The sequence below is a fragment of the Dendrobates tinctorius genome, unplaced genomic scaffold, assembly GCF_039654945.1.
Source record: "Dendrobates tinctorius isolate UK_male_01 unplaced genomic scaffold, ASM3965494v1 ptg000250l, whole genome shotgun sequence".
Classification (NCBI taxonomy): Eukaryota; Metazoa; Chordata; class Amphibia; order Anura; family Dendrobatidae; genus Dendrobates; species Dendrobates tinctorius.
In genome coordinates this window covers 60,888,084-60,913,197 of record NW_027361917.1, presented here as the reverse complement: position 1 = coordinate 60,913,197, position 25,114 = coordinate 60,888,084, and the positions used below count along the sequence as shown (strand labels likewise).

The 25,114-nt window shown below is 44.5% G+C and overlaps 1 protein-coding gene across 2 annotated transcripts in view; it reads left to right on the top strand.

Moving 5' to 3' along the window:
- Positions 1-25,114, top strand: part of VTA1 (vesicle trafficking 1) — a 322,571-nt gene that overhangs the window by 266,474 nt on the left and 30,983 nt on the right. Inside the window, exons 7-8 of one of the 2 annotated variants that reach the window (XM_073557711.1) lie at positions 7,605-7,685; positions 18,062-18,169. In XM_073557711.1, coding sequence (XP_073413812.1) covers positions 7,605-7,685; positions 18,062-18,169 — 189 coding nt within the window. The remainder of the gene's footprint in view (positions 1-7,604; positions 7,686-18,061; positions 18,170-25,114) is intronic. The other variant, XM_073557712.1, reaches the window with a different exon arrangement.

Genomic DNA, 25,114 nt, shown 5'->3' with positions numbered 1-25,114 from the left:
ACGAGGGCGTTAGTTCCCCAGCTGAGGCCTCCCAGGCTGTTTTAAGACAATTATCTGTCTTTCTGTCCAGAGGTTCTTTTAGGGAACCTAAATCCTCAAAGGGTAGGGAGGATTTTCTGGTGACTTTTGAGATCGCTACGTCAATCTTTGGAGCTCTATCCCAGGATGAGGACGCCTCTTCATCAAAGGGGTACCTCCTTTTCAGGGAATTATCTGCGACTTTTTCTCTGTTTTTTCCTATTCCCTTTTTATGAGCCCTTCCGGCTGTTCGTTAATAGGGAAGGCTCTACGTTTCTTCTTTTGCAACCTGCTAAACATGAGTTCCTGAGCCGTCTTTTTTGCTCGGTCATCTACCAGCCCCATAGTAGATCGGATTGCTTTTATAAGCTTATCTGTAGCTTCCACCGGGAAAGCGTCTTCCTCATCAGAACTGTTATCTGAATAGCGGGATTTATCTGAGTCCTCCTCTGATCCTGTGGAGTCTTCCTGAGAGACCACTGAGGAGCTGGACATATCTTTTGCTTTGCTATCCGTATCCATTGATTGTAAAGCCCTCACTGATTTACAGACTTGTGACTGAATCAGGGATATCAGGTTATTAGGCAAAGGAGGGTGTCTCTTCCCCTGCTGTTTTATTAATACAGTCCTGGCACAATCTTTTTTTCCAAGATAATCCTAAGGGTCTATTGCTTAAGGGACATTCCTTATTCTTAGATTTTGACCTACTCTTCTTAGGGACCTCCTATACTCCACCTCGCCAATGTATGTAAAAAGAGGGGAGAGAGGGGACAAGAGAGAGAAAGCGAACAGACATTAGCGTGCTGGACTTTCTCGAAGCTCACTCACCACTCGGACGCTTCTCAGAACGAGTACCGGATCTGGAGGCTGACTGGTCTTCTCACTGTCTCCCAAAGAGACTAAGGACCCCTCCTTTTTGCGGTGACGATCTGCCCATGCGCTGCCCGAGCGGCTCCCACTGCTGCTGTGGCGTGTCTGGCTCTTCTGAACGAGACCGCTTTTCCTGCATCTCCTGGTGTGGCTGCAAGTGCTCTGGTGAAGGGCTCTCCATCCCATAAGCTGCTTAGCTGCTGCCGCTTCCTGATGAGAGCAGTCGCATCCAACCCAATAATGGTGTGGTGACGCCTGTCAGCACTTCCTGCTGCCTTTAAATAACAGCATTATTCTTTTTTCTAACTTAATTAAATGATCACCTGGTTGATCCTGCACCTCCCGGCCGCCTGCACCTTGTCTTGCATGCGCGCTGCCTGTGCGCGCCTCCGGCAATCAAATAGTGCTTTATTAAGCCTTGTCTGTGCGTGCCTCCGGGACCAGGATTGCGCATGCACGCACCGGTAACTACTTCCGGTACGTGCTCTTTTACTACTTCCGGTGCACACACCCTGTGTTCGCTCCCCTTCTGGAACAGCCCCTCGCAGCTGCCTGGTACTCAGCGCTAGTTCCCAGGTGTACACGCCGTTGCGTGCTCCCGGACTCCACTTTCGGAGCACGCCCCACTACTTCCGGTGCGCGCTCCTGCTAACAGACCCGACAGCTGCCTGTGCTCAGGTGCCCCTTCCGGTGCGCGCCGCTTGCACCTGTCGTGGCGTTCCACGCCATCAGCCGCCCTGACGCTCGTGCTGCTGCTGCCCTCATACCTGTGGCCCCGACGGACCTGGTCTTCAAGAGGAAGCTTCAACGCTGCTTTGCAGGTACACTTTTCCTCTAGGGCAATCCACTGTGTCTAGCTTGTGCTCAACAGGGAGGGATCCCCAAGGGACCTCCGTGGAGTCTTACCTCTGCCCGGGCGCCGATGTGCCTCACAGCCTGCATGGCCACCAGTTGTCAACAGGGAGGGAGCACAAAGTGGCCTCCGTGGACTTCTATGGGGCATGTCGGCATTAGGGAGGGTACACCGAATGTGGTCTCCGAGGCTCAAACTTCACCCGAGCAATTGCCTCACGGGCTGTGGCCATGCATTCGCTCAGGGGGGCATGGGAATACATAGCCCCCGAGGCGACTACCGGTACCTGGTGACGGATGTAGGAGACCGGTGTCTTCCAGTAGCCGTCTGACCCAGGCATCCTCTTCTTTCTTCCAGAATCTTCAAGAGTCTTCATCTTGAGGGTTCCCCATTGAGGACAGGAAACCAACTGATGCGGAGAGAGGAGCCACCCCTTTTATCTTGAAGGTTTCCTGTCCTTGTTGGGCGGATCCTCTCTCTCGTGGTGCCGTCATGTATGATGGAAAAAGTGATCTTTTTCGTAATGTTTCTGTTCACTATCTGCTATTACTTTTCTGTGAAATAGCCAGCTCCTAGCTACTGATCTGAAATAAAACAGCTAGTTTTAGTTGATTTTATAGGGAGCTGGGCAGCATGTATCAGACCCCGGGGTGTGTGATCTGAGCAGTGTTTTTGACTCTGAAATGCTGCAGTGTTCCAGTGAAAAATGTACTTTAAAATCTTTCCGGAGACTGAGCTGCACGGGTGACTAGTGGGACTGACTGACTTGTCTTGTGTGAAGGGTCTTTCCTTGCATATGTGTATAGGGAGAATCTTCTCAGTCATTGACATCAGACTGGGAGAGAAAACATGTTTTTCTCTGAAATGTTGCAGCGTCAAACATACCTGGCTGAAATGATACTGTCATGGCCTGACACATGCTGCACATGGATCAGACAACATGTTGCGCTGTCAGGTTGCTTTTAATGCGCTGAAATGTATTCGCCAATGGCAGAATGTATGGTATACCATGAGCTGATTTTAATGATCGCTTTTATTATGCTTAATGAACAAGGTGTTTCCTTTTCTTATCCAGTGTTTATGCTGTAAATCATTTGCACACATTGATATGATTCCTACTACAATACTACATGTCTTTATCTGCGGGAAATCCTTCTGATATCTACAAAGAATGCTTCATGTGCTGGTTCAGGTCATATTTATTTCACTTCTATTGTTAATTAGCGGTGCCGCCCGAGGCCGTCTTGTGTCATGCACGTACATAACCCTGAAATTGTTTCTGGGCCTCCATGTGAACCAGTGCTGCTAGACAAACATGTAGAAGAGGTTTGTTTCAGTTTAACTGAATAACAGTTCTTTGGTAGTAAAAATAAAAATTAAAGTCTGCGTAATTTCCCATTATTCTTCACTATTACGTTGATAACGTGACCGCTATTGATAATTTTACCTGTCTAATGAAGAGGTCCCCAACCTTTTTTCATCTTGTGTGCAAAGTTAAACTGTTAACTCAAAATTTTTGACTTTGAAATCGCACGGCAAAATGTATAAATACAGCAGGTGAATCATGGATTGAACAAGTCACCAATTTTTTAAATAAATATCTTTCTAACGGTGCTCTTAACATGAAATTCTCACCAAACGTCGGTAACAACCCATCCAGTCAGCACAGGCAAAGAAATCAAACCATAGCTGTCCATAAATTACTGGTGTATATATAATAATGCAAAACGACACCTGGAAAAAGTATGGAATGCGTTTACTGAAATGTATTTAATACTTCGTACATACGTCTCTGTTGGTGATGACAGCTTCAAGATGCCTTCTACATGGAGAAACTAGTAGCATCCACTCTTAAAATCTTGAATCTTCCATGAGATCCTTCTATGAACTCTAAGCTTTAGTTCCTTTCATAAATTTTCTATTGGATTCAGGTCAGGCGATTGGCTGGACCATTCTTAGCAGTTTTATTTTCTTTCTCTGAAAACAGTTGAGCGTTTCCTTGGCTGTGTGTTTGGTGTCATTGTCTTGCTGAAATGTCCACCCTCATTTCATCTTCATCATCCTGGATGATGGCAGCAGATTTTTTTCAAGAATGTCTCGGTACATTTGTCCATTCATCCTTCCTTCAATTATATGAAGCTTGCCAGTGCCATATACTGAAAAACAGTCCCACACTATTATATTTGCAGCTTCAAACTTAACTGTTCGCATGGTGTTTTTAGAGTGAAGTGTTACGGCCTTTCAGCTTCCAAACGTGTGTTATGGCATACAAAGCGTTCAATTTTGGTCTTATGTGAAAAGACTATATGCCCCCATTGAGCAAACTGTCAACACACGTGAAATGCTTTTTGTTCAGCAATGAACACAACTGTTGGGTGACCCTACCTCTAGGGGTCTCCCTATTCCCTGGGATATTTATGAAGGTAAAGATGTTGGGGCCACCACCCTTGACTTATCTCCTGAGTTAGCTCTCTGTCTGTTCTCTTCCTCCACCCAGGGAAGAGGGGCGCTATTGTGCACCACATTACACCAACCCGACAAACAAGGCTACACAAACAAGGGTTAACTGAAAACTCCAGGCATACAAAATATTCACTCACATATAACAGTGGAATGCATTGGGGAGTGGAGGATGGGGAATAAACAAAAGTAGAGAAGGGAAGGAAATTACCACATTTACAAACCACACAACAGTCAAAGATAACTTCTCCAACACTCCTTCTCATATGAACACCTCTTTCTCCTGAAGCAATGCAGCAAATGCTAGCTCTGACATGGATTTGCATCTGAACCCAGATTATAAAGGGGAAGAGAGTGGCTAACTGAGCTCAGCTGAAAGCTCAGAGTTCTCCAACATGGCCGATTAACCCCTCTTCTGCCAAAAGGAATAAACACCATTAAAACTAAGGAGAAATGATTCTTCAAAGTGCCAGAGTAGGAGCAATCAGACGCTGCGATCTTCTGGCTCCACACTGTCGCGGGAACAATTGTTCCTGGTGATTGCAGGTGTTTCTTTAGCCTCTATCATTGGTGGTCCTTGGCTTGTGGGCAACTCTTCTGATTGTTTTAGCTTCTCTGCCTGAAAACTTGCACGAGCACCTGGTCGTGGCCAGTTTATGGTGAAATGGTGATCTTTCCACTTCTGGATTATGACTTCACCAGTGCTCCCTGGAACCTTCAATAGTTTATAAATTCTTCTGCAACCAATGCCATCAGTATGTTTTGCAACAATAAGGTTGCGAAGGTCTTGAGACAGCTTACTTGTTTTACCCATCAGGAGATGTTTCTTGTGTGTCACCTTGGCAATCAGACATCTTTTTATAGGCCATCAGTTGAACCAATTGATATTATTTTTCTCTAAGCACGATTGCTTTTTAATTACTGATAGATTTTATCTGGTGTCAAGAATTTCCATGACTTTTTGCACCTGTCTTTCTTCATGTGTTCAATACATTTTCCCTATATGATTTTACATTATTACACATAATTTATGAACACCTATGGTTTGATCTATTTGCCTGTGTGGATTGGATGGAATGTTACTGACATCTGGTGAGGATTTCATGGCAATAGCATATTTACAAATATATTCATTGGTGATGTGTTCCATTCTTTGTTTCACCCTCTGTATGTGTATGGGTTTTACAATAGATTCTGCAGTAATTTCACCCATGCTGTCTATATGGGAGGTTTAGACTACATAGAAAAAAATGGTAATGTCTGAAAGAGCTCTAGTACATGCCAGTGGTCATTAATGTCCCATGTACAACAGAAAAATAGTATCATGGATCAATCAGTTTTTCATTGTACCAATACGATTAAAGGAAACCTGTCACCTGTTTTGGCCGCTGTAAGATGTGGCCACTCTCTTTCAGGGCTTATCTACAGCATTCTATAACGCTGTAGATAAGCCTCCGATGCAACCTGCAAGATAGGAAATATAAGTTTTATTATACTCACTCACCTGCAGGGCGGTCCGGTCCTAGGGGTGTCGCAGGTGCGGGTCCAGTGCCACCCATCTTCTTGTGATGCCGCCCTCCTGCTTCTTCATCACGCCCCAACATCGCCCTCCTGCGCAGGTGCACTTATATGTCCTATTGAGGGCAGAGCAAAGTACTGCAGTGCGCAGGCATCAGGAAAGGTCACAGAGACCCAGCAACAGAGCATATAAGTGCGCAGGAGCACGGTGCCAGGGAGTGATGAAGAAGCAGGAGGGCGGCATCGCAAGAAGATGGGAGGCGCCTGCCAATTCTGTGCATACACATGACTTTTATATGGCAATATGCTATACAGCAGCTTCCTCTCCCTTCCCTAAACCTTTTCACAAGGGGAGGTCTTACTGGAATGATCTCTGAACACAGACATTTACATTTCATATGAACACAGTGCATAAAATGATATTCTCCACCTGTCCTCCCGTCTCTTGCTGGAACAATTTTAAGGACTATCGCAATATCTCTTACATAAGTGAACTGAGTTTAGTAGCTGTTTTATTTACAACTAGCTGAAGAGCCCGGTGTTGCCTGGGTATAGTAACCAACTGTGATTAGTTATAACAAATTATAATGATTATATTGCACATAAAAACATTTCACATCATGTATTCAACACTACAGATTTGCAACACAAATTAACTAAACGATTACTCAAGTATCCTCTCCTGTGTGATACTTTCTGCTGAGCTGTGTATCTAATCCTATCCTGTGTGATACTGACTGCTGAGCAGTGTATCTAATCCTTTCATGTGTGTTACTGACTGCTCAGCCGTGTATCTAATCCTATCCTGTGTGATACTGACTGCTGAGCCGTGTATCTAATGGACAATAACACAATAGAAATGATGATAATAATAGGTCTCCGTTACCACAACTGTCTACAAAGAAAACTGTTGCTGATAGCAACCAATCACAGCTCATTTTTCATCTTTTAAACAGCTCTGGGACAGCGTGGCGAGTTTTGAGTGGTAACTTTTGTGTTTCGACTTTTATGTGGCGAGGTTGGTGTATGTGTGGTGAAATGTGTGCTGAGGGTGGTATATGTGTTGAAGCACGTGGTTAGTGTATGTGTTCATATCCCTGTGTGTGGTGAGTATCCCATGTCAGGGCCCCACCTTAGCAACTGTACGGTATATACTCTTTGGCGCCATCGCTCTCATTCTTTAAGTCCCCCTTGTTCACATCTGGCAGCTGTCAATTTGCCTCCAACACTTTTCCTTTCACTTTTTCCCCATTATGTAGATAGGGGTAAAATTGTTTGGTGAATTGGAATGTGCGGGGTTAAAATTTCGCCTCACAACATAGCCTATGTTGCTCTTCGGGTCCAGACGTGTGACTTGCAAAATTTTGTGGCTGTAGCTGCGACGGTGCAGATGCCAATACATACATACACTTTTTCCCCATTATGTAGATAGGGGCAAAATTGTTTGGTGAATTGGAACACGCGGGGTTAAAATTTCACCTCACAACATAGCCTATGACGCTCTCGGGGTCCAGACGTCTGACTGTGCCAAATTTTGTGGCTGTAGCTGCGACGGTGCGGATGCCAATCCCGGACATACACACATACATACATACATACATACATACATACATACATACCCACATTGAGCTTTATATATTAGATTGACTACGCTGCAGTTTGTAAAGGCTGCTGTTGAATATTTTTCTCTTTTTGTTTGGCATTCGCTTCCCTATTCTGCGTCCTAGGTGACCAGCCTGTTCTTTTATGCATTTTGTTTTACATTACTTGTTTTTTTTATTTGTAAAATTATTTCTCTCAATAAAAATAGATTAAATATAAAATAATAATCTGCATTCTGAAATAATTCTGTTCATGTAATAGCTTTCATGTTTGTGTTTTGCAGGAGTAGCAAGCAGTAACGTTCATCCATCACCGCAAAATATACCTTCTGTAGACCCATCACTGTACAATGCACAGCCACAAGGTAAGGGTCAGGGCAAGAACAGTTACAGGGGTTGGACAAAATAATGGAAACACCTGGAAACATCGACAAAAGTTAGTTTAATATGGTGTAGGTCCACCTTTTGCGTCGATTACAGCCTCATTTCTCCGAGGTATGGATTCATACAAGGTGTGAATTGTTTCCAAAGAAATTTTAGCCCATTCTTCAGTTAAAACACCCTCCAGTTCTTTGAGCAACGATGGCGGCGGAAATCGACGTCTAACTTGAATCTCTAAAATCGACCATAAATGCGCAATAATGTTGAGGTCTGGGGATTGTGGGGGCCAGATGAGATGCTCAACTTCATTAGAATGTTCCTCGTGCCATTCTTTAACGATTCTAGCTGTATGAATTGGTGCATTATCATCCTGAAAGATGGCTTTCCCCTCCGGGAACAGTGCTTGAACCGTAGGATGCACTTGGTCGTCCAAAATGCCTAAATAATCTCAGCTGTTAATTCTTCCATGAAGGGATATCATTGGCCCGGCGGATCTCCACGAAATAGCACCCCAGATCATCACAGAACCTCCGCCATGTTTTATGGTTCGTAGAAGGCAGTCTGGATGAAATGCTTCTTTCGGCTGTCTCCAAACGGACACTCGGCCGGAGGTCGGAAATAGGGTAAACGATGATTCGTCTGAGAAAATCACATGTTTCCACTGCTCGAGGGACCAATTCTAGAGGTTTCTACACGACTCTAAACGCTTGGAAACATTTGTCATTGAGAGCAGCGGTTTTCGAATTGCAGCTCTTCCATGGAATCCAGATTTGTGCAGCTCCCGACGAACAATTTTCGTGGAAACTGGGTTCTGTAGGTGTTCATTGAGCTCAGCAGTGATTTTCGAAGCCGTGGTCTTGCGATCCTCTCACAATTCGCTTTAGAGTCCGACGGTCTCTCTGTCAATTTCGATATTCGTCCGGACCTGTGCTTTGCTGCAGATGTTTTTCCTTCTCTTTCAAACGCAGTCATTACTTTGGAGACAGTACCTTTTGACACGCCAAGCATTCAGGCACTTTCTGTTACGCTAGCGCCTGCCATACGAGCACCAACAATTTGGCTTCTTTGAAAATCCGAGAGGTCTGCCATTGGTATCAGGGTCTCATCAATGTTCTTATAATTCTGCAAAACAAACAGTTAATTTACATACACATAGCACATAACACAAATAATCAACTACAAAACATTACCATATGTCACGGTTTGCATGTTTATAACATGTTCGAAGATTATGATGCCAAAACGTTAGGTGTTTCCATTATTTTGTCCAACCCCTGTATGTCTATTAATAATAATAATACCAAATATATACTGTACTTTGCTACAATGAGAACTTAGATAAAACCTAAAAACTGATGGTTGCACAACGAATGTTATGTGCGAAGAGGTCAGATGCAGAGAACATCAAAACTCTAACCACTCACTAATGGTGATTAGACAACTCCTGTCAACACAGAATCACAGTGGAGCGTCCCTGGCTTGATTGCTTATGGTCTTTTAGCTTAATTAGGAGGCCGTAGGATGGAGGATAATGACACTGCCCTGCCAGCAGGCAGAAATTGCACTGTCTCATGCTGTTCATGTGATGCTGTGCTGAGGAAAACATAGTAAGAAATGTAAAAATCTAGATGGTGTCCTATCCGTTGGTCTCAACTGTTAGGAAGTAAGTGCACTATATACAGCTCTGGCAAAAATTAAGAGACCACTGCAAACAGTTTGTCTGATTTTTCTCTTTATAGATATATTTTTGAGTAAAATGTAAATTGCTCTTTTATTCTATAAACTACTGACAGCATGTCTTCGAATTTCCAAGCACTAAATTTTGTATTTATTATCAGAAAATGAGAAATGGTCAAAATAACAAAAGAAATGCAGTGCTTGCAGACCTCAAATAATGCTAAGAAAACACAAGTACATAATCATTTAGAATCAACAATACTAATGTTTTAACTCAGGAAGAGTTCAGAAATCAATATTTTGTGGAATAACCATGATTTTTAATCACAGCTTTCATGCGTCTTTGCATTCTTTCCACCAGTCTTTCACACTGCTTTTGGGTGACCTTATGCCACTCTTGGTACAAAAATTAAAGCATTTCTTCTTTGTTTGATGGCTTGTGACTATCCATCTTCCTTTTGATTACATTCCAGAGGTTTTCAATGGGGTTCAGGTCTGGAGATTGGGCTGGCCATGACAGGGATTTGATGTGGTGGTCCTTCATCCACACATTGATTGACCTAGCTGTGTGGCATGGCGCATTGTCCTGCTGGAAAATCCAGTCCTCAGAGTTGGGGAACATTGCCTAAGCAGAAGGAATCAACTGTTTTTCCAGAATAACCTTATATGCGGCTTGATTGATTCATATGTCCGTCGCCAAGATTAACCTGCCCAATTCCAGCCTTGCCAAGATCATCACCGATCCTCCACCAACTTTCACAGTGGGTCCAAGACACTGTGGTTTGTACACCTCTCCAGGTCTCCATCTAACCATTAGGGTATGTGCACACGCTGCGGATTGGGGTGCGGATTTGGCCACACGGATTTTGTAAAATCCGCAGGTAAATCTGCAGGTCAAAAGACCTGCGGTTTTACCTGCGGATTAGCCTGCGGTTTTGCCCTGCGGTTTTTCATCTCCACAATGGAGGAGATGGCAAACCGCAGCTGAATCCGCAGAAAGAATTGACATGTCCATTCTTTCTGGGGTTTAGAAACCGCAGGAAAACCCCGTGGAAAAATCCGCACCGTCTGCACTGCGGTTTTTAATATCCATAGGATATTATGGTACTGTACACCGCAGCGGGCCAAATCCACTGCGGAACCGCAGCAGAATCCGCAGCGTGTGCACACACCCTTAGACAACCAGGTGTTGGGCAAAGCTGAAAATTAGACTCATCAGAGATTACCTTATTCCAGTCCTCTATGGTCCAATCTTTATGGTCTTTGGTAACCTTAAGCCTATCTCTCCTTTGCTTCTCATTGATGAAAGGCTTTTTTCTAGCTTTACATGACTTGAGCCCTGCCTATAGGAACCTATTATGAACTGTTCTTGTCGTGCACTTCACCTCCGCTGCCATTTGCCATTCCTTTTGTAGGTCACTTGATGTCATCCTGCGGTTGCTGAGTGACATTCGAATAAGATCACGGTCATCCCGGTCACTGGAGAGTCGTTTTCGCCCTCTGCTGGTCTGTAGCTTTGTTGTCCCCAATCTCTGCTGCTTGACCTTGTTGCCGCCGTCTTAGCAATTGTAAGGATGAAGGCAACAATGCCGCTCACTGTATCCCTATGCTTGTAAAGCCAGAATTGAGCCCTTCTTTTCCTCAAGACTTCTTTTTTCGACTCCTTTGGCATGGTTAAGTTATTTTTTTCATTCCTATTACTTTTGGGATATTAGTAGCACTTGTTTTGCCATCCAGCTTGTCCTATTGCAAGAGGATTGTGAACACCACAGCAGGGTTGTTTCTTGTACTTTCCTTCGTTTAAATAAGATTTGGTTCAGGCGATCACCTAATCAGAAGCAATTTAAGTAGAATGAGGTGTACTCTGGTTGGAAGTCAGCTGACACTGAAATGGAATGGCTGTCAGACATGTAGAGAAGCTGATTTTTATAAAACTGTGCAGTGGTCTTTTATTTTTGCCAGAGCTGTATAAGGAAAAGAAAAAAAAAAAAAGGAAGGGAATCCCCCAGCGATGAAACTACTGAAGCCGATATAAAAATGAAAAAACTTTATTGTAACTGTAGAAGGACATAAAACTGGACATCACCCGACACCTGGATGGGCAAACCAACGCGTTTCAGCAAACAGCCTTAACCATGATTAAAGCTTAAAAAAATGACTTGTTTTAATAGAGGAGCGTATGGTTTAAGACTGGTGATTGAAGTGCCATAAATTTCCCCCATTGTGCTTGTTTTTATGTGGAACTTTACATGTTGGGACTGTGGCTTCAGGCCATATAATCGCAAGCAAGAGCTCACATAGAAATCTATGATTTTTCCATTCTACATGACGGCACCACGAGAGAGGGGATCCACCCAGCGAGGACAGGAAACCTTCAAGATAAAAGGGGCGGCTCCTCTCTCCGCATCAGTTGGTTTCCTGTCCTCGATGGGGAACCCTCAAGAGGAGAACCTTTTGAAGAAAGAAGAGGATGCCTGGTCCTGGGTCGGGTGATTACTGGTAGTCGCCTCGGGGACTATATATTCCGATGCCCTCCCCCCCCCCGAGTGAGTGCATGGCCACAGCCTGTGAGGCAAATTGCCCAAGTGAAGTTGGATGCCTTGGAGACCACTTGCGGTTTACCCTCCTGCTGATATACCCCATAATGTCCACGGAGGCCACTTTCCGTGCTCCCTCCCTGTCGACATATGGTGGCCATGCAGCCAGTGTGGCACATCGGTGCCTGGGCAGAAGTAAATCTCCTTGGAGGCCACATATGTGTACCCTTCTTGTTGAGGCCAGACACCAGACCCCACGGCTGGAATCAAGTTCGAGTACCTGTTATCAGTGGTGGCCAGGGTGACGTCCAGATTCCTCCACAGGGGTCCAGAGAATGCAGGTATGAGGGGGCAGGTGTCATGGTAGCCGATGACGTGGGAACGCCGCGGCAGGCCCAGACGCGCACCGGAAGGGAAGCCGGGTACGCGCTGCTGATGGGGACGCTTGTGCACAGGCAGCGGTCGGCAGGAGCAGGGACGCATGCACTGGAATCACGCATGACGGGCCGGAGGTGTGAGTAGGCCCCGGGTACACCCACCTAGCGGTGCGCATACCGGAAGTAGATGTGGGAAGTGGAGCTCGACACCCGGGAAACAGCAGCAGGGAGAGCGCGCACAGCAGCCACATTACAAGCGGCGCGCATCGGAAGTGGTCACTGGGTGCGCGCGTGCATTCATTTTTCGGGACACGTACACCTGAGGGGGCGCAGACACTGGGGAGAGCGCGCACCGGATGTGGTTGCCGGGTGTGCGCATAGGTCAGCTGTAGTGCGCAGGCGTGGGGGCATAACCAGGAAGCGCAAGCGGCCGGCAGGTGCAGGATCAACCAGGTGTGCCAATTAGTAAAAAATAAATAGGGAGAATGCTGCTATTTAAAGGCAACAGGGAGTGCTGGCAGGCGTCACCACACCATTATTGGGTTGGATGTGACTGCTCTCATCACAAAACAGCAGCAGCTAAGCAGTTTATAGGATGGAGAGCCCTTCGCCAGAGCACTTGCACCCGCGCCAGGAGGCGAAGGAGAGGCGGTCGCGCTCAGTGGAGAAGAGCGAGACACGCCGCAGCAGCAGTAGGAGCTGCTCGGGCAGCGCACGGGCGGATCGTCACCGCAAAAAGGAGAGGTCCCTAGTCTCTTTGGGAGACAGTGAGAAGACCAGTCAGCCTCCAGATCCAGTACTCGTTCTGTGAAGCGTCCAAGTGGTGAGTGAGCTTCGAGAAAGTCCAGCACTCTGTCTGTTCTCTTTCTCTCTCTTGTCTCCTCTCTCCCCTCTTTTTACATAGATTGGTGGGGTGGAGTATAGGAGGTCCCTAAGAAGAGTAGGGAAAAATCTAAAAATAAAGAATGTCCTTTATGCAATAGCCCCCTAGGCGCATCCTGGAATAAAAGATTGTGCCAGGATTGTATTAACAAGACAGTAGCGGAAGAGACACCCTCATTCTCTGACAGTCTAAGATCCCTAATTCAAACAGAGGATTGCAAATCAGTGAGGGCATTACAATCAGCGGATACGGATAGCTAAACTAGAGATAGATCCAGCCCCTCAGTGGTCTCTCAGGAGGACTCCACAGGGTCAGAGGAGGACTCAGATAAAACCCGCTATTCGGATCGTAGTTCGGACGAGGAAGATGCATTTCCAGTAGAAGCTACAGATAAGCTTATAAAGGCAATCCGGTATGCCATGGGGCTGGTAGATGAGCGAGCAAAAAAGACAGCTTAGGAACTCATGTTTAGTGGACTGCAAAAGAAAAAGCGTAGAGCCTTCCGAACAGCTGGAAGGACTCATAAAACGGGAACGGGAAAAACCAGAGAAGAAGTCCCAGATAATCAGTTCCCTAAAAAGGAGGTACCCCTTTGAGGACGAGGCATCCTCGTCCTGGGATAGAGCTTCAAAAATTGATGTAGCGATATCAAAAGTCTCCAGGAAATCCTCCCTACCCTTTGAGGATTTAGGTTCTCTAAAAGAACCTCTGGACCGAAAGACAGACAATTGTCTTAAAACAGTCTGGGAGGCCTCAGCTGGGGCACTAAGGCCCGCCATCACGGCCACTTGTGTGGCTAGGTCCCTAAAAGTATGGGTTTACAACCTGGAGGATCAGCTAGAGCAAGGAGTCCCCAGGGAGTCTATTCTGGAAGCATTGCCGGCCATCAGAGCAGCGGCAGTCTCTCTCGCTGAGGCTTCAGCAGATTCAGCCAGGCTAGCAGCAAAATCAGCAGCCTTAACCAGTGTGGGACGCCGTGCAGTATGGCTCAAATGCTGGCCAGGGGACACACAGGCAAAGATGAAACTCTGCTCTCTGCCATGTGAGGGAAATTTCCTGTTTGGACCGGCATTGGATGACGTATTGGAGAAAGCCGGCAACAAAAAGAAGAATTTCCCAAAACAGCCATTTCAGGCCTTTCGGCACTCCTTTCAGAAGGGCCGAAAATTCAGAAGACAGCAGTACTGGGATCGAGACAGAAACAACTGACAAGCGATCCAGAGGTGGGAGAGGCTTCTATTTCGGCAAGCCCTCCAAAGATGCCAAAAAACCCTCCCAGTGACGGTCCTTCTCAGGTGGGGGGAAGGCTCTCTCACTTCCTCCCAGCCTGGGAGAGGATCTCATCCAGCACCTGGATCCGACAAATTGTAGGGTCGGGTCTGGAATTAAGATTCCACCCCTGGCCGCCATGAAGATACATGCAGACTCCAGTGCAGTCATCTCAAGAAAAACAAGAAAGTCTGGAAGGGGAAGTATTATCACTTCTAGAAAAACATGTCCTGGAAGAAATTCCGGAAAACAAGGAAGGTTTTTACTCCCCCCTATTTCTCATAAAAAAACAGACAATTCCTGGAGGATGATTATAAATTTGAAAGGCCTCAACAAATATCTGATAGTCCCATCATTCAAGATGGAAACGATAAGATCAGCGGTGAAGCTCCTCTTTCCTCGGTGCCACATGGCAGTCCTGGACCTCAAGGATGCTTACTATCATGTCCCGTTTCGGCAACAAGACCGCAAATATCTCAGAGTGGCGGTCCAGATAAGGTCTCCGTGGCGTCACTTTCAATACAGGGCTCTGCCCTTTGGTGTAGCAATAGCCCCCCGAGTCTTCACAAAATTAATTGCAGAGGTCACAGCGCATCTCAGGGAAAAAGACACTCTGGTGATACTATATCTGGATGACTTCTTGATAGTGGGAAGAAATTTCTCTCACTGTCAAGAACAAGTCAAAATAGTGATGGAGACACTACAGACCCTGGGTTGGCAGCTGAACCTCAAAAAATCCAAGCTGGAATCAGCAATTATCCAGAATTTCTTAGGCTTAACAATGGACTCGGTGGTACAGGAGTGTCGTCTCCCAGAGGAAAAAGAAGAGAAGACACAAAATCTAATCAGAGCAACATTAATTAAAAACAGAAATGACTCTGAGAAGGGCCATGTCAGTGTTGGGGTCCCTAACCTCCTGCATACCAGCAGTAAAATGGGCCCAGTTCCACACAAGAGAACTTCAGTGGTGTGTGCTGCAAAACGACCTGAGGCTTCAGGGGCAGTTAGAGCAGAAGCTCACCCTCCCGGACCGTGTACTCCAGTCACTCAGGTGGTGGTTACAGATAGAGTCCTCTCCAAGAGCAGTACCCTGGACATGCACAGCCTCCAAAGTAGTCACAACGGACGCCAGTCCTTGGGGGTGGGGAGCCCACCTAGACACACTATGGCTCCAGGATCCCTGGGCCCAGGAGGAAAGAAATCTATCCTCAAACGATTGGGAACTACTAGCAGTCGAAAGGGCACTGGAAGGATTTGTGACACACCTAAGAGGATATCATGTGAGAGTCCTATCGGACAACCGAACAGCGGTCGCATATGTGAACCACCAGGGGGAAACCCGTTCTCAGTCCCTGATGCAAATAGCAAAAAGGATCATGACTCTGGTAGAACACCAGTTCCTTTCATTATCGGCCCTGCATATCCGAGGCCTAGACAACCTGAAGGCAGACTTTCTGAGCAGGAACCACTTGAGGCAAGGAGAATGGTGCCTAAAAGAGTCCATTTTTCAACTGATTGTGCATATGTGGGGGAGACCCATCATAGATCTCTTCGCCTCAAAAACCAAAAGGAAGGTTCAAAAATTCTGCTCCCTAAGTCCAGCAGACAAGCCATTGGCAGTAGACGCCATCAGGATAAAGTGGACACCAGGTCTCCTGTACGCCTTCCGTCCAATATGCCTCATTCCAGCAGTTCTGAGGAAGCTCAGGGAGGACCAAGCCAGAATAATTATGATAGCTCCCTTTTGGCCGAAAAGACCATGGTTCTACTGGCTGAGAGTGATGTCGGTGACGGACCCATGGGTGCTTCCAGAGGACCACGACCTTCTAACACAGGGTCCCTTCAATCACCCTCCGAAGTCCAGGCTGCATTTGACAGTCTGGAATTTGAAAGGTCACTGTTAGAGAAAAAAGGTTGCTCAGCGGGGTTAATATCCACCTTACTCAGTAGCAAAAAACCAGTGACTACAAAAATTTATGGAAGGATATGGAAAAATTTTTTTATCTACCTCAGGCTCAATACGGGAGGGGGAAGTCCCGATAGGGGCAGTACTGGAGTTTGCAGAAGGGTTTAGAGTTGGGGTTAGCTGTCAGCACCCTCAAAGTACACGTCTCAGCCCTGGCAGCCTTATTCAACTGCGATCTGGCAAACAATACATGGGTAGTCAGGTTTATCTGGGCCCGTACTAGAGCTGACTGTCCCGTCCCCTGCTCCTCCTCCCTGGGATCTAAATTTAGTCCTATCATCTCTGACAGAAAGTCTGTTTGAACCGCTAAACGAAACGTCAGAAAAAGTGTTGACTTTAAAGACAGCCTTATTAGTGGCACTCACATAGTGCGTGTAAGTCCCCAACTCTACGGCCAATCAGCAGACCCTCCATACACTCAGTTCGTGGATGATAGAGTTGTGTTAAAATTAGATCCAGCATACCTTCCCAAGGTGGTTTCAAAATTTCATAGGACTCAGGAGATAGTCTTACCATCCTTTTGTCCTAACCCCGGTAACCAGAAGGAGGAGAGACTTCATTGCTTAGACGTTAGCAGATGTATCCTGCAGTATCTAGAGATGACAAGTCCCTGGAGAAAACACAGGGCCTTATTTGTCTCATACCAGGGGGCAAGAAAAGGCCTTAAAGCCTCTAAGCAGGCTATAGCTAGATGGGTGAGAGAGGCCATCATGCTAGCGTATAGTAGTGCAGGCAGAGCTGTTCCAGAGGGCCTAACAGCCTACTCCACGAGGGCCATGGCGACGTCCTGGGCGGAGAGAGCTGACGCCTCCATCGACCAAATCTGTAAGGCGGCCACTTGGTCCTCTCCGGCTACCTTTTTCAAACATTACAGATTAGACCTATCTGCTACCTCTGATCTCACATTCGGGAGAAGAGTGTTACAAGCAGTGATCCTGCCCTAAAGAGAATACAAATCTCTGTAACTCTCTCGTGGTGCTGTCATGTAGATTTGAAAAACACGGGTATTACATACCTGGTAATGTGTTTTTTCATGAGACATGACGGCACCCTTATATTACCTTACTATTGATCACGTCATTAGTTGGGTGCATTATTAGCATTATACACTCCCTTCGGTGTTGGGAATTTAGTAGTGTTAAGGATGTATTATTTATGTGTACACTAACCTGCAGAATTCCTCTCGTGCTCTGTAAAACAACTGATGCGGAGAGAGGAGCCGCCCCTTTTATCTTGAAGGTTTCCTGTCCTCGCTGGGCGGATCCCCTCTCTCGTGGTGCCGTCATGTCTCATGAAAAAACACATTACCAGGTATGTAATACCTGTGTTTTCCACTGTTCTTACTCTTATCTAGAGTGAAAGGAGTTGTCCATTTAAAAGAAGTTGGCATAAATTGTCCAGATAAGTGATAACTTGTTGTTTGGTGGGTGTTTAAAAGCAGGCACTCGGACCGATCTGCAGAACAGGGAAATTTTATCCCTGAAGGGGAACTTTTATCCTCATTACAAAAATGAATTCTCTATACGGCTGCTGGAAAACAGTGAACCCAGTTCTCATGAGCACCATAGTGAATGAAAGGAGCGCAGGATGAGCATGCGCACTTCCTCTCCATTCTAACAGCGATTAAAGTACTCTGTTCTGTGGATTCCAGTTATCAGACGCCATGAATCAGTACCCTTGGAAATTGCTGGAAGCGATATCAAAATTCCCTATATATGCCCTGCCTCACAAGATTGTACTGATAAAGTGGTCAGCAAATGTAAGTGTTACTTCTTGATGATATCTGCAAGGATTTTCAGCTCTGTACAAAGATCACGTTGCAGTGTATGACATGAAGTATAGAATTGGTGATATAGGCTTACAAAGAGTGAAAGCTTACTGTATTTCTTTAAAGGGAACCTGTCAACAGATTTTTGCTGACCTATCCACAGGTAGCATGAATCGGACACTGGCTGCGTTATTGAACCTGTGTATGTTAGGCTGTGTGCACACGCTGCGGATTTTGCTGCGGTTCCGCAGCGGTTTTGGCCGCTGCGGACCCGCAGCAGTTTCTGCTGCGGTGTACAGTACAATGATTCCCTATGGGAATCAAAAACCGCAGTGCAGACGGTGCGGAATTTTCCGCGCGGATTATCTGCGGTTTTCAATCCGCAGAAAGAATTGACATGTCAATTCTTTCTGCGGATTCCCCTGCGGTTTGCCATCTCCTCCATTGAGGAGATGAAAAACCGCAGGGCCAAACCGCAGAGCAATCCGCAGGTAAAACCGCAGGTCTTTTGACCTGCGGTTTCACCTGCGGATTTTACAAAATCCGCGCGGATGAATCCGCACCTAATCCGCAGCGTGTGCACACAGCCTTACTCTGAAACCCTATGGCATCTCAGATAAGCCAGATGTGGCCATGCGTCTTGAATGACAAGTCCAAGGGGCAGATCTCAGTGGCTTCTCCCTGCCCCATTTCTTGCGGTGTATGTCTATAAGGCATAGAGAAGCTGCCACTTGGGCGGGAAGAGTTATACTTTTAAACGAAACCATTAGTTTTACCGTGTTGTGTACTAGAAAGCTGGAAAAAAAATTCCAAGTGCGGTGAAATTGCAATAAAAGTGCAATCCCACACTTTTTTTGTTTTTTGGCTTTTTTGCTGTGTTCACTAAATACTAAAACTGACCTGCCATTATGATTCTCCAGGTCATTACGAGTTCATAGATAAAAAAGAACCTAGACATGTTTGTTGTGTAAGTAGTGAAAAAAAATTTCCAAGCTTTGCTAAAAAAAAATTGCAACATGTTCCGATACCTGTAGTGTCTCCATTTTTTGTGATCTCGGGTCGGGTAAGGGCGTACTTTTTGCACGCCGAGTTATCATTTTTATTGATACCATTTTGGTGCAGATACGATGTTTTGATCGCCCATTATTGCATTTTAATGCAATGTCACAGGGACCAAAAAAACGTAATTCTGGCGTTTTGAATTTTTGTCTCACTACACAGTTTGGCAACCAGATTAATCCTTTTTTTTATTGCTAGATTGGGCGATTCTGAACGCAACGATACCAAATATATGTATGTTTGATTTTATTTTTGTGTTATTTTGAATGAGGCGAAAGGGGGTGATTTGAACTTTTATATATATTTTTTTTTATATCTTTAAACATTATTTCTTTTTACTTTTGGCATGCTTCAAGAGTCTCCATGGGAGGTTAGAAGCTGGCACAACTCAAACGGCTCAGCTACATAAAGGCGATGAGCAGATCGCCTCTATGTAGCTAAATTACTGACTTGCTATGAGCGCCGACCACTGGGTGGCGCTCACAGCAATCCGGCACTGACAACCATAGAGGTCTCCAGGAGACCTCGGGTTGTCATGCCGACACACTGGTGACCTGCGATCACGGGACGCGGGGGTCACCACTGTTCATATTTCCGACCCGATGGCCTGAAGCGCCATGTAAGTGACGATGTCAGCGTTTGACAGCGGCATTTAACTAGTTATTAGGCATGGGTGGATCTCGATTCCACCTGCGGCTATTGCGGGCACACGTCAGCTGTTCAAAACAGCTAACATGTCCCGGGAAAGATGTGGGCTCACCGCTGGAGGCCACATCAAAGGGAGGGATACAGACATCGGCGCAATTATACATCCGATGTCGGTAAGGGGTTAATATGTTCTTAATAGAATATATATTGTATTCATCAGTGGACACACAGAAAGGGCCCCTGTCCAAGAACTGTATCTAGGCTATTTATGGTGTAATAGTTGACAGACTTGGAGGTAGACGTTGGCTCCTTACCTCTTGGGCCCCTGTACGGCTGCACAGGTTGCACCAGTGATGTGTCCGCCCCCCCCCCCCCACCACCACCACCACCACCACTAGTAGTGATGAGAGTGTGTAAGCGTTCTAAACAGTAATCACTCCCAGCGGTATAATGGTGACTTTTCCTCGACTGAACCACGGATGAGGTTTTTCCAGCTACGCCTGCAGAGTCTTGTAAGCCCTCTAGATGTATGACCTCACACGCTTGGCTCTCAAATCTTGGACTTGTGCCATTTCTAATGGGAAGTAATCTGTTTTCTCTGCCCTAACCTTTAGATTATCTCATGATGTCTTGAAGTTTTCGCTAACAGATTTACACATGCTATTGTATTTAAATATGGTGTGGCTGCAGAAAGTATGCAGCATATTCTGCTCTGTGTGACATCCTCTATTTCAGCGTCAATGTGAAACACCATCATTTACAAAATCAAATACCGTATAGCTGAATGTTTGAGTACATTAAAATCTTTTTATAGCTTGTACTATTCTTTATATGCATCCAGTGTATGTGATATTTTTGCAAACCTGTCTCTAACTGTAAGGTCCAATTCCCTCTCTTCTTGCTGGAGAGAAGCTGATGGGGAGAAGATGAAAGCTTTGCTTCTCTTTTAATAGAAAAAAAAATATGATTTCCAGTCCCAATAAAAATATGAATTTACCGTATTCAAAAATTCAAAAAAATGTTAAATTGACATAACCTCCATCTCTCCTTTCCATTTGTGGCTATGTCATTTTTTTATTTTTTTTTATAAATTCATATTTTTATTGGCGCTGGAAATCATTGTTTTTCTATTGCCTGCTTCACGTCTGGGTCAGAACGTGCTCCCATTCAATTCAGTTGAGCCGCGGCAGGTGAGCCGGCATTTACTTTTGTACATTTTGCTCCTCTTTTGTTGGACTTGAAGAGGTGAGTGTTCAGTCCTCGGCTACCTAAGATTTTGGCTACCTTTAATTTTTGCTGTAGAAAAACTGCACTGTTCAGTCTGCATCAGGCAGCAAGCAATAAGATAACCCCCTACCTGTACCTACACCTGCCTTATTGCTGCCCGTCAGCCTGATTGACAGGAGTTGGGGAAAGAACTTTCACCTGGTCTTCTGCAAATAATTGCAACTCTGGAGGATGTTTTATAGGCTTCTAAAAAATAAAAATAATCACTGTGGACAATATTCTCTTCTATTTTATGTATTGTTCCTTTAACACTTTGTTGGTCATTATTTTGTCTATCCCCCAGCATTGCACTATGCCCTGATGTCCCTGATTCATTAATTATGTGCACTTTAAAGTGACATTCACCATGCCAGAAATATTACTCCAGTCACTGACTGGAGTAAGCCTTTTGGCATAAGGACTGACTAAGACGAGCTGTAGCGTTGTGCACCCGTACCGCCCCAGCTCCACTAATTTTGGTGGAGCAGGACATAATTTACATGGAATCTCCAAAAGCCGCTACTTTTTTGAAAACGGAGTTGTGACTTTTCAAAGCTTTTTTCTCCAGTTATTTTATTATGGTGCAAAATGCTTTATAGTCTGTTTTTAAGCAGTACAGAGATCTGCAGAAGTCTTTGGCGAACAGCTTCCTCTGCAAGTGGCATTCTGCATGGCTGGTTGTATTGCAGTTTTTTTGCCTTTTCTTCATTTGAGCTCAGTTTTCAGAGATGTAAGTGGTGGTATTTCTCCTCTTTATGCCAGAATACTAGCACTAAATGAGAACTATGTAAATACTAGGAAAATATAGCAGAAGCTATTAAGCTATATGGTTATTTGCGATGAGAGCCCCAACGTTCGCTGGATGTGTTCTTGCATCAGTAACACTAATATCTTAGATTCATATAGTTTTGTGATGTATGGGAACTTATATTCCAATGGGGACTTTTTATGTTACGTGAATAGAGCTGTGTCCTCTGATCAGGTTCTCCCTGCGATATTTTGATCACAAGTGCTCTCAAGAGCAAGACCCTCCACAACCATGTCAATCCATTAAGTAGATGACAACTGTTTTTCCTATATGTTAGACCGTAATGGAAAGACAAGAAAGACCTGATTTACAATATGGATGTCTCCTTGTAAAGCATGCATGAAGATGATACATGACGCACAACACAAATTAATAAAAAATGATTAACAGATTGTGTGCACCCCAGCCTCATTCTATCCTTTTTAGCTTTCATCAAAGCCCTCTATTTTAGCAGTCGTCATGTGTCGTGTGTATTCTGGTATAGAAATCTAAACCACATGTAAAAACTTGTGTAGCCCATAGTAGACCTGAAGACTCCTTCTGTCGCATTTTTCAGATGCTCTTTGGAAAAACATGCCATCTTTATATATAGCAGTAAGGTCAACGCTTCTCTTCTTGTTTAGATGAAGCCCCTCAAATGTTTGTTTTTTCATTGCTGAAGTGTGTTGTGCACATTGAGACCAGTTTCACATATCACTTTTAGCTGGGGGTTTGCAGTATTTTTTGTCTGTAAAATGCAGAGCTTAGGTTATTGCTGGAAGTCTATAGCAGATTGCACAAAAATGGCCACATATACAGCCTTTTGGTTTGTTGTGTTTGCTTGTCAGTATAACATTTTTAATGTCCTCTTTCTTAGAGATAAGATTTTCCTGATTAAACACTTTTTATTAATACAAGTATTGAATCTAAGGTTTATTTGGGCACAGTAATGTACGCTCCATTTATTACCACTGTTTTTTTACGTGCAGCTACTTGCACATTTTTCAGTGTTGTCTTGTTAGACTTTTCGTAGTGTTACTTTATATTACGGTATGTACTTTTGTTCCATTCTGATCTGTCTTCTCAAGTACGACTGGCAGCTACATGTCTCTCCTTCTGTAGCATTTATAGATCTATAGAAGAGACCGACACCACTGTGAGTGCAAGACCTTATCTTGGCAATACTATATAATGGGATCATTGATTGTTCCTTCCAGAATTGTTGCTTGCTTCTTGAATTTCTGTGCTTTACAAGGATAATAAGTGTTGCAGTTGGCTCTTGGCTTTCCTATTCTCTACTTTTTCCTCGTCTATAAAAGCGCTGTTTTTATTCCGTTCAGCTAGCGATTGAATGCTCTACTTTTGTGACTCTTCAAGTGACTGCAATGTAAATTCCCGTTTCTGCTGTTTGATTAGAAAAAGCTATATTATTTGAGTTCTGTTATCTGTGCTGCAGACTCATTTTTATTTGGCTACCACCAGTAAATGTTCCTGTTTTGGAGTCAATGTCTCCTGTAGGCGCCAAACCTAAGAAAAGAGCTGACTATCTTCATTGCCTTGTATTTCTAATCTGCCTCTTACAACACATAGACTATGTACAGTGGTTTGGTAAGTACTGGGTACAATCCTTAGCTCGATGTATTGACACCATGTAGGGATGCACCCTATGGACATGAAAGGCAGGGTATCTCCGTGCACACGGTCATGGGTTAAGTAAATGGTGCAACTGACACTCCACTTACTGGTAATCATAAAAACAACTTTTATTCATGTAAAGTGAAAAGATGAAGCAAAAAATAAAAAAGCAAGGTTGCCTACATGAGGTATGTGTGTCAGTTAAACATAATGTTAACCGCATTTTAGTCAAACGATGTAAAGGTTAACAAAACCTAGACGAAGCAACAATAGTGTAATATCAAGACTGCTGTGCTGCAATAAATACGGCTGAAGTAAATAAATCCAAGTAAAAAGTAGTAATAAATCATGGTAGTAGTAACTGCATAGTGCAATATGAGGAACCAAGTATAAGAAAGTGTTTGGGCTTCTTCTAGTTAGTAACATATAGTGTTATACAACAACATAAACAGTCCATGTGGCATAATCGCAAAAATTGAAAGCTCACCTCGTGATATCCAGAGCCCCGACATGCGTTTCACCCTGCTTCATCATGGGGCATGTGTGCAGTCCGGCAACAACTCCACTTAGTATACACTGTGACATATTCTACTATACACCTGCATACCCCTTCCTTGTAAATGCATCCAGAAGACTTCCATAATGATAATAATCTTCATTTGTATAGTGTCAACATATTCCGCAGCGCTTTACAATTCAACAGTTCATATACAAGTCATAAGTAAAAACATTTAAAGCAAAATAATGACGACCCTGCCGGTAAGAGCTTACAATGAGGTGGGGTGACACAAAATACATTTACAATGATGGTCCTGCCATCTTGAGGGAATGGGGATGGATAAAGGCTGCGTGAGGTAGTCACCAGACAGTTTTTGTGGTGCTGTTTGGTGCGGGGGAGTTTGATGGAGGGTTATTCTCAGATAGATAGTGAATGGGCAGCATACACAAACATAAAAGCACTTTGATTAGAGATCATGATAGGCCGCTCTGAACAGAGGTGTTTTTAGGGAGCGCCTAAAGCTGTGTAAGTTGTGGATAGTTCTAATTTCTTAGGGTACAGTATCCATAGTATATTTACTTCAAGCTCCCAGTAGAATAATAGCATGCAGGGCACCCAATAGTTAAATGACATAATTAAAGCCCCAGTCTACAAAAAGTATTCCTTGCTATATTGAGTTTCATACATCGTTCTTAATTTCCAAAATGTATGTTTTGTAGTAGATTCAGGAATTCTCCCAGATGGTCACAGTCATACATGTCTGCCTTCTTGGGCTTCATCTCCTCAAAAGTGGAAAAACGGCAATAAGACTGAAAGTCCTTTTACCATTTGGAGAATCTAAGTTACTTGGGCAACCATTTTGGGCACTATCTACTGCCTTTGTTTTCTTTTTATATTGATCTTTGAATTGGCCTTTCTCACCACCACACAGTATGACTGTTCTAGCTTGAGAAACTTTAATATTTCTAAACCTATTATTTACACACAATCCGCCATATTTGAAAGCTAATTACCTGCAGATATAGCGATAATCTGCAGCTTT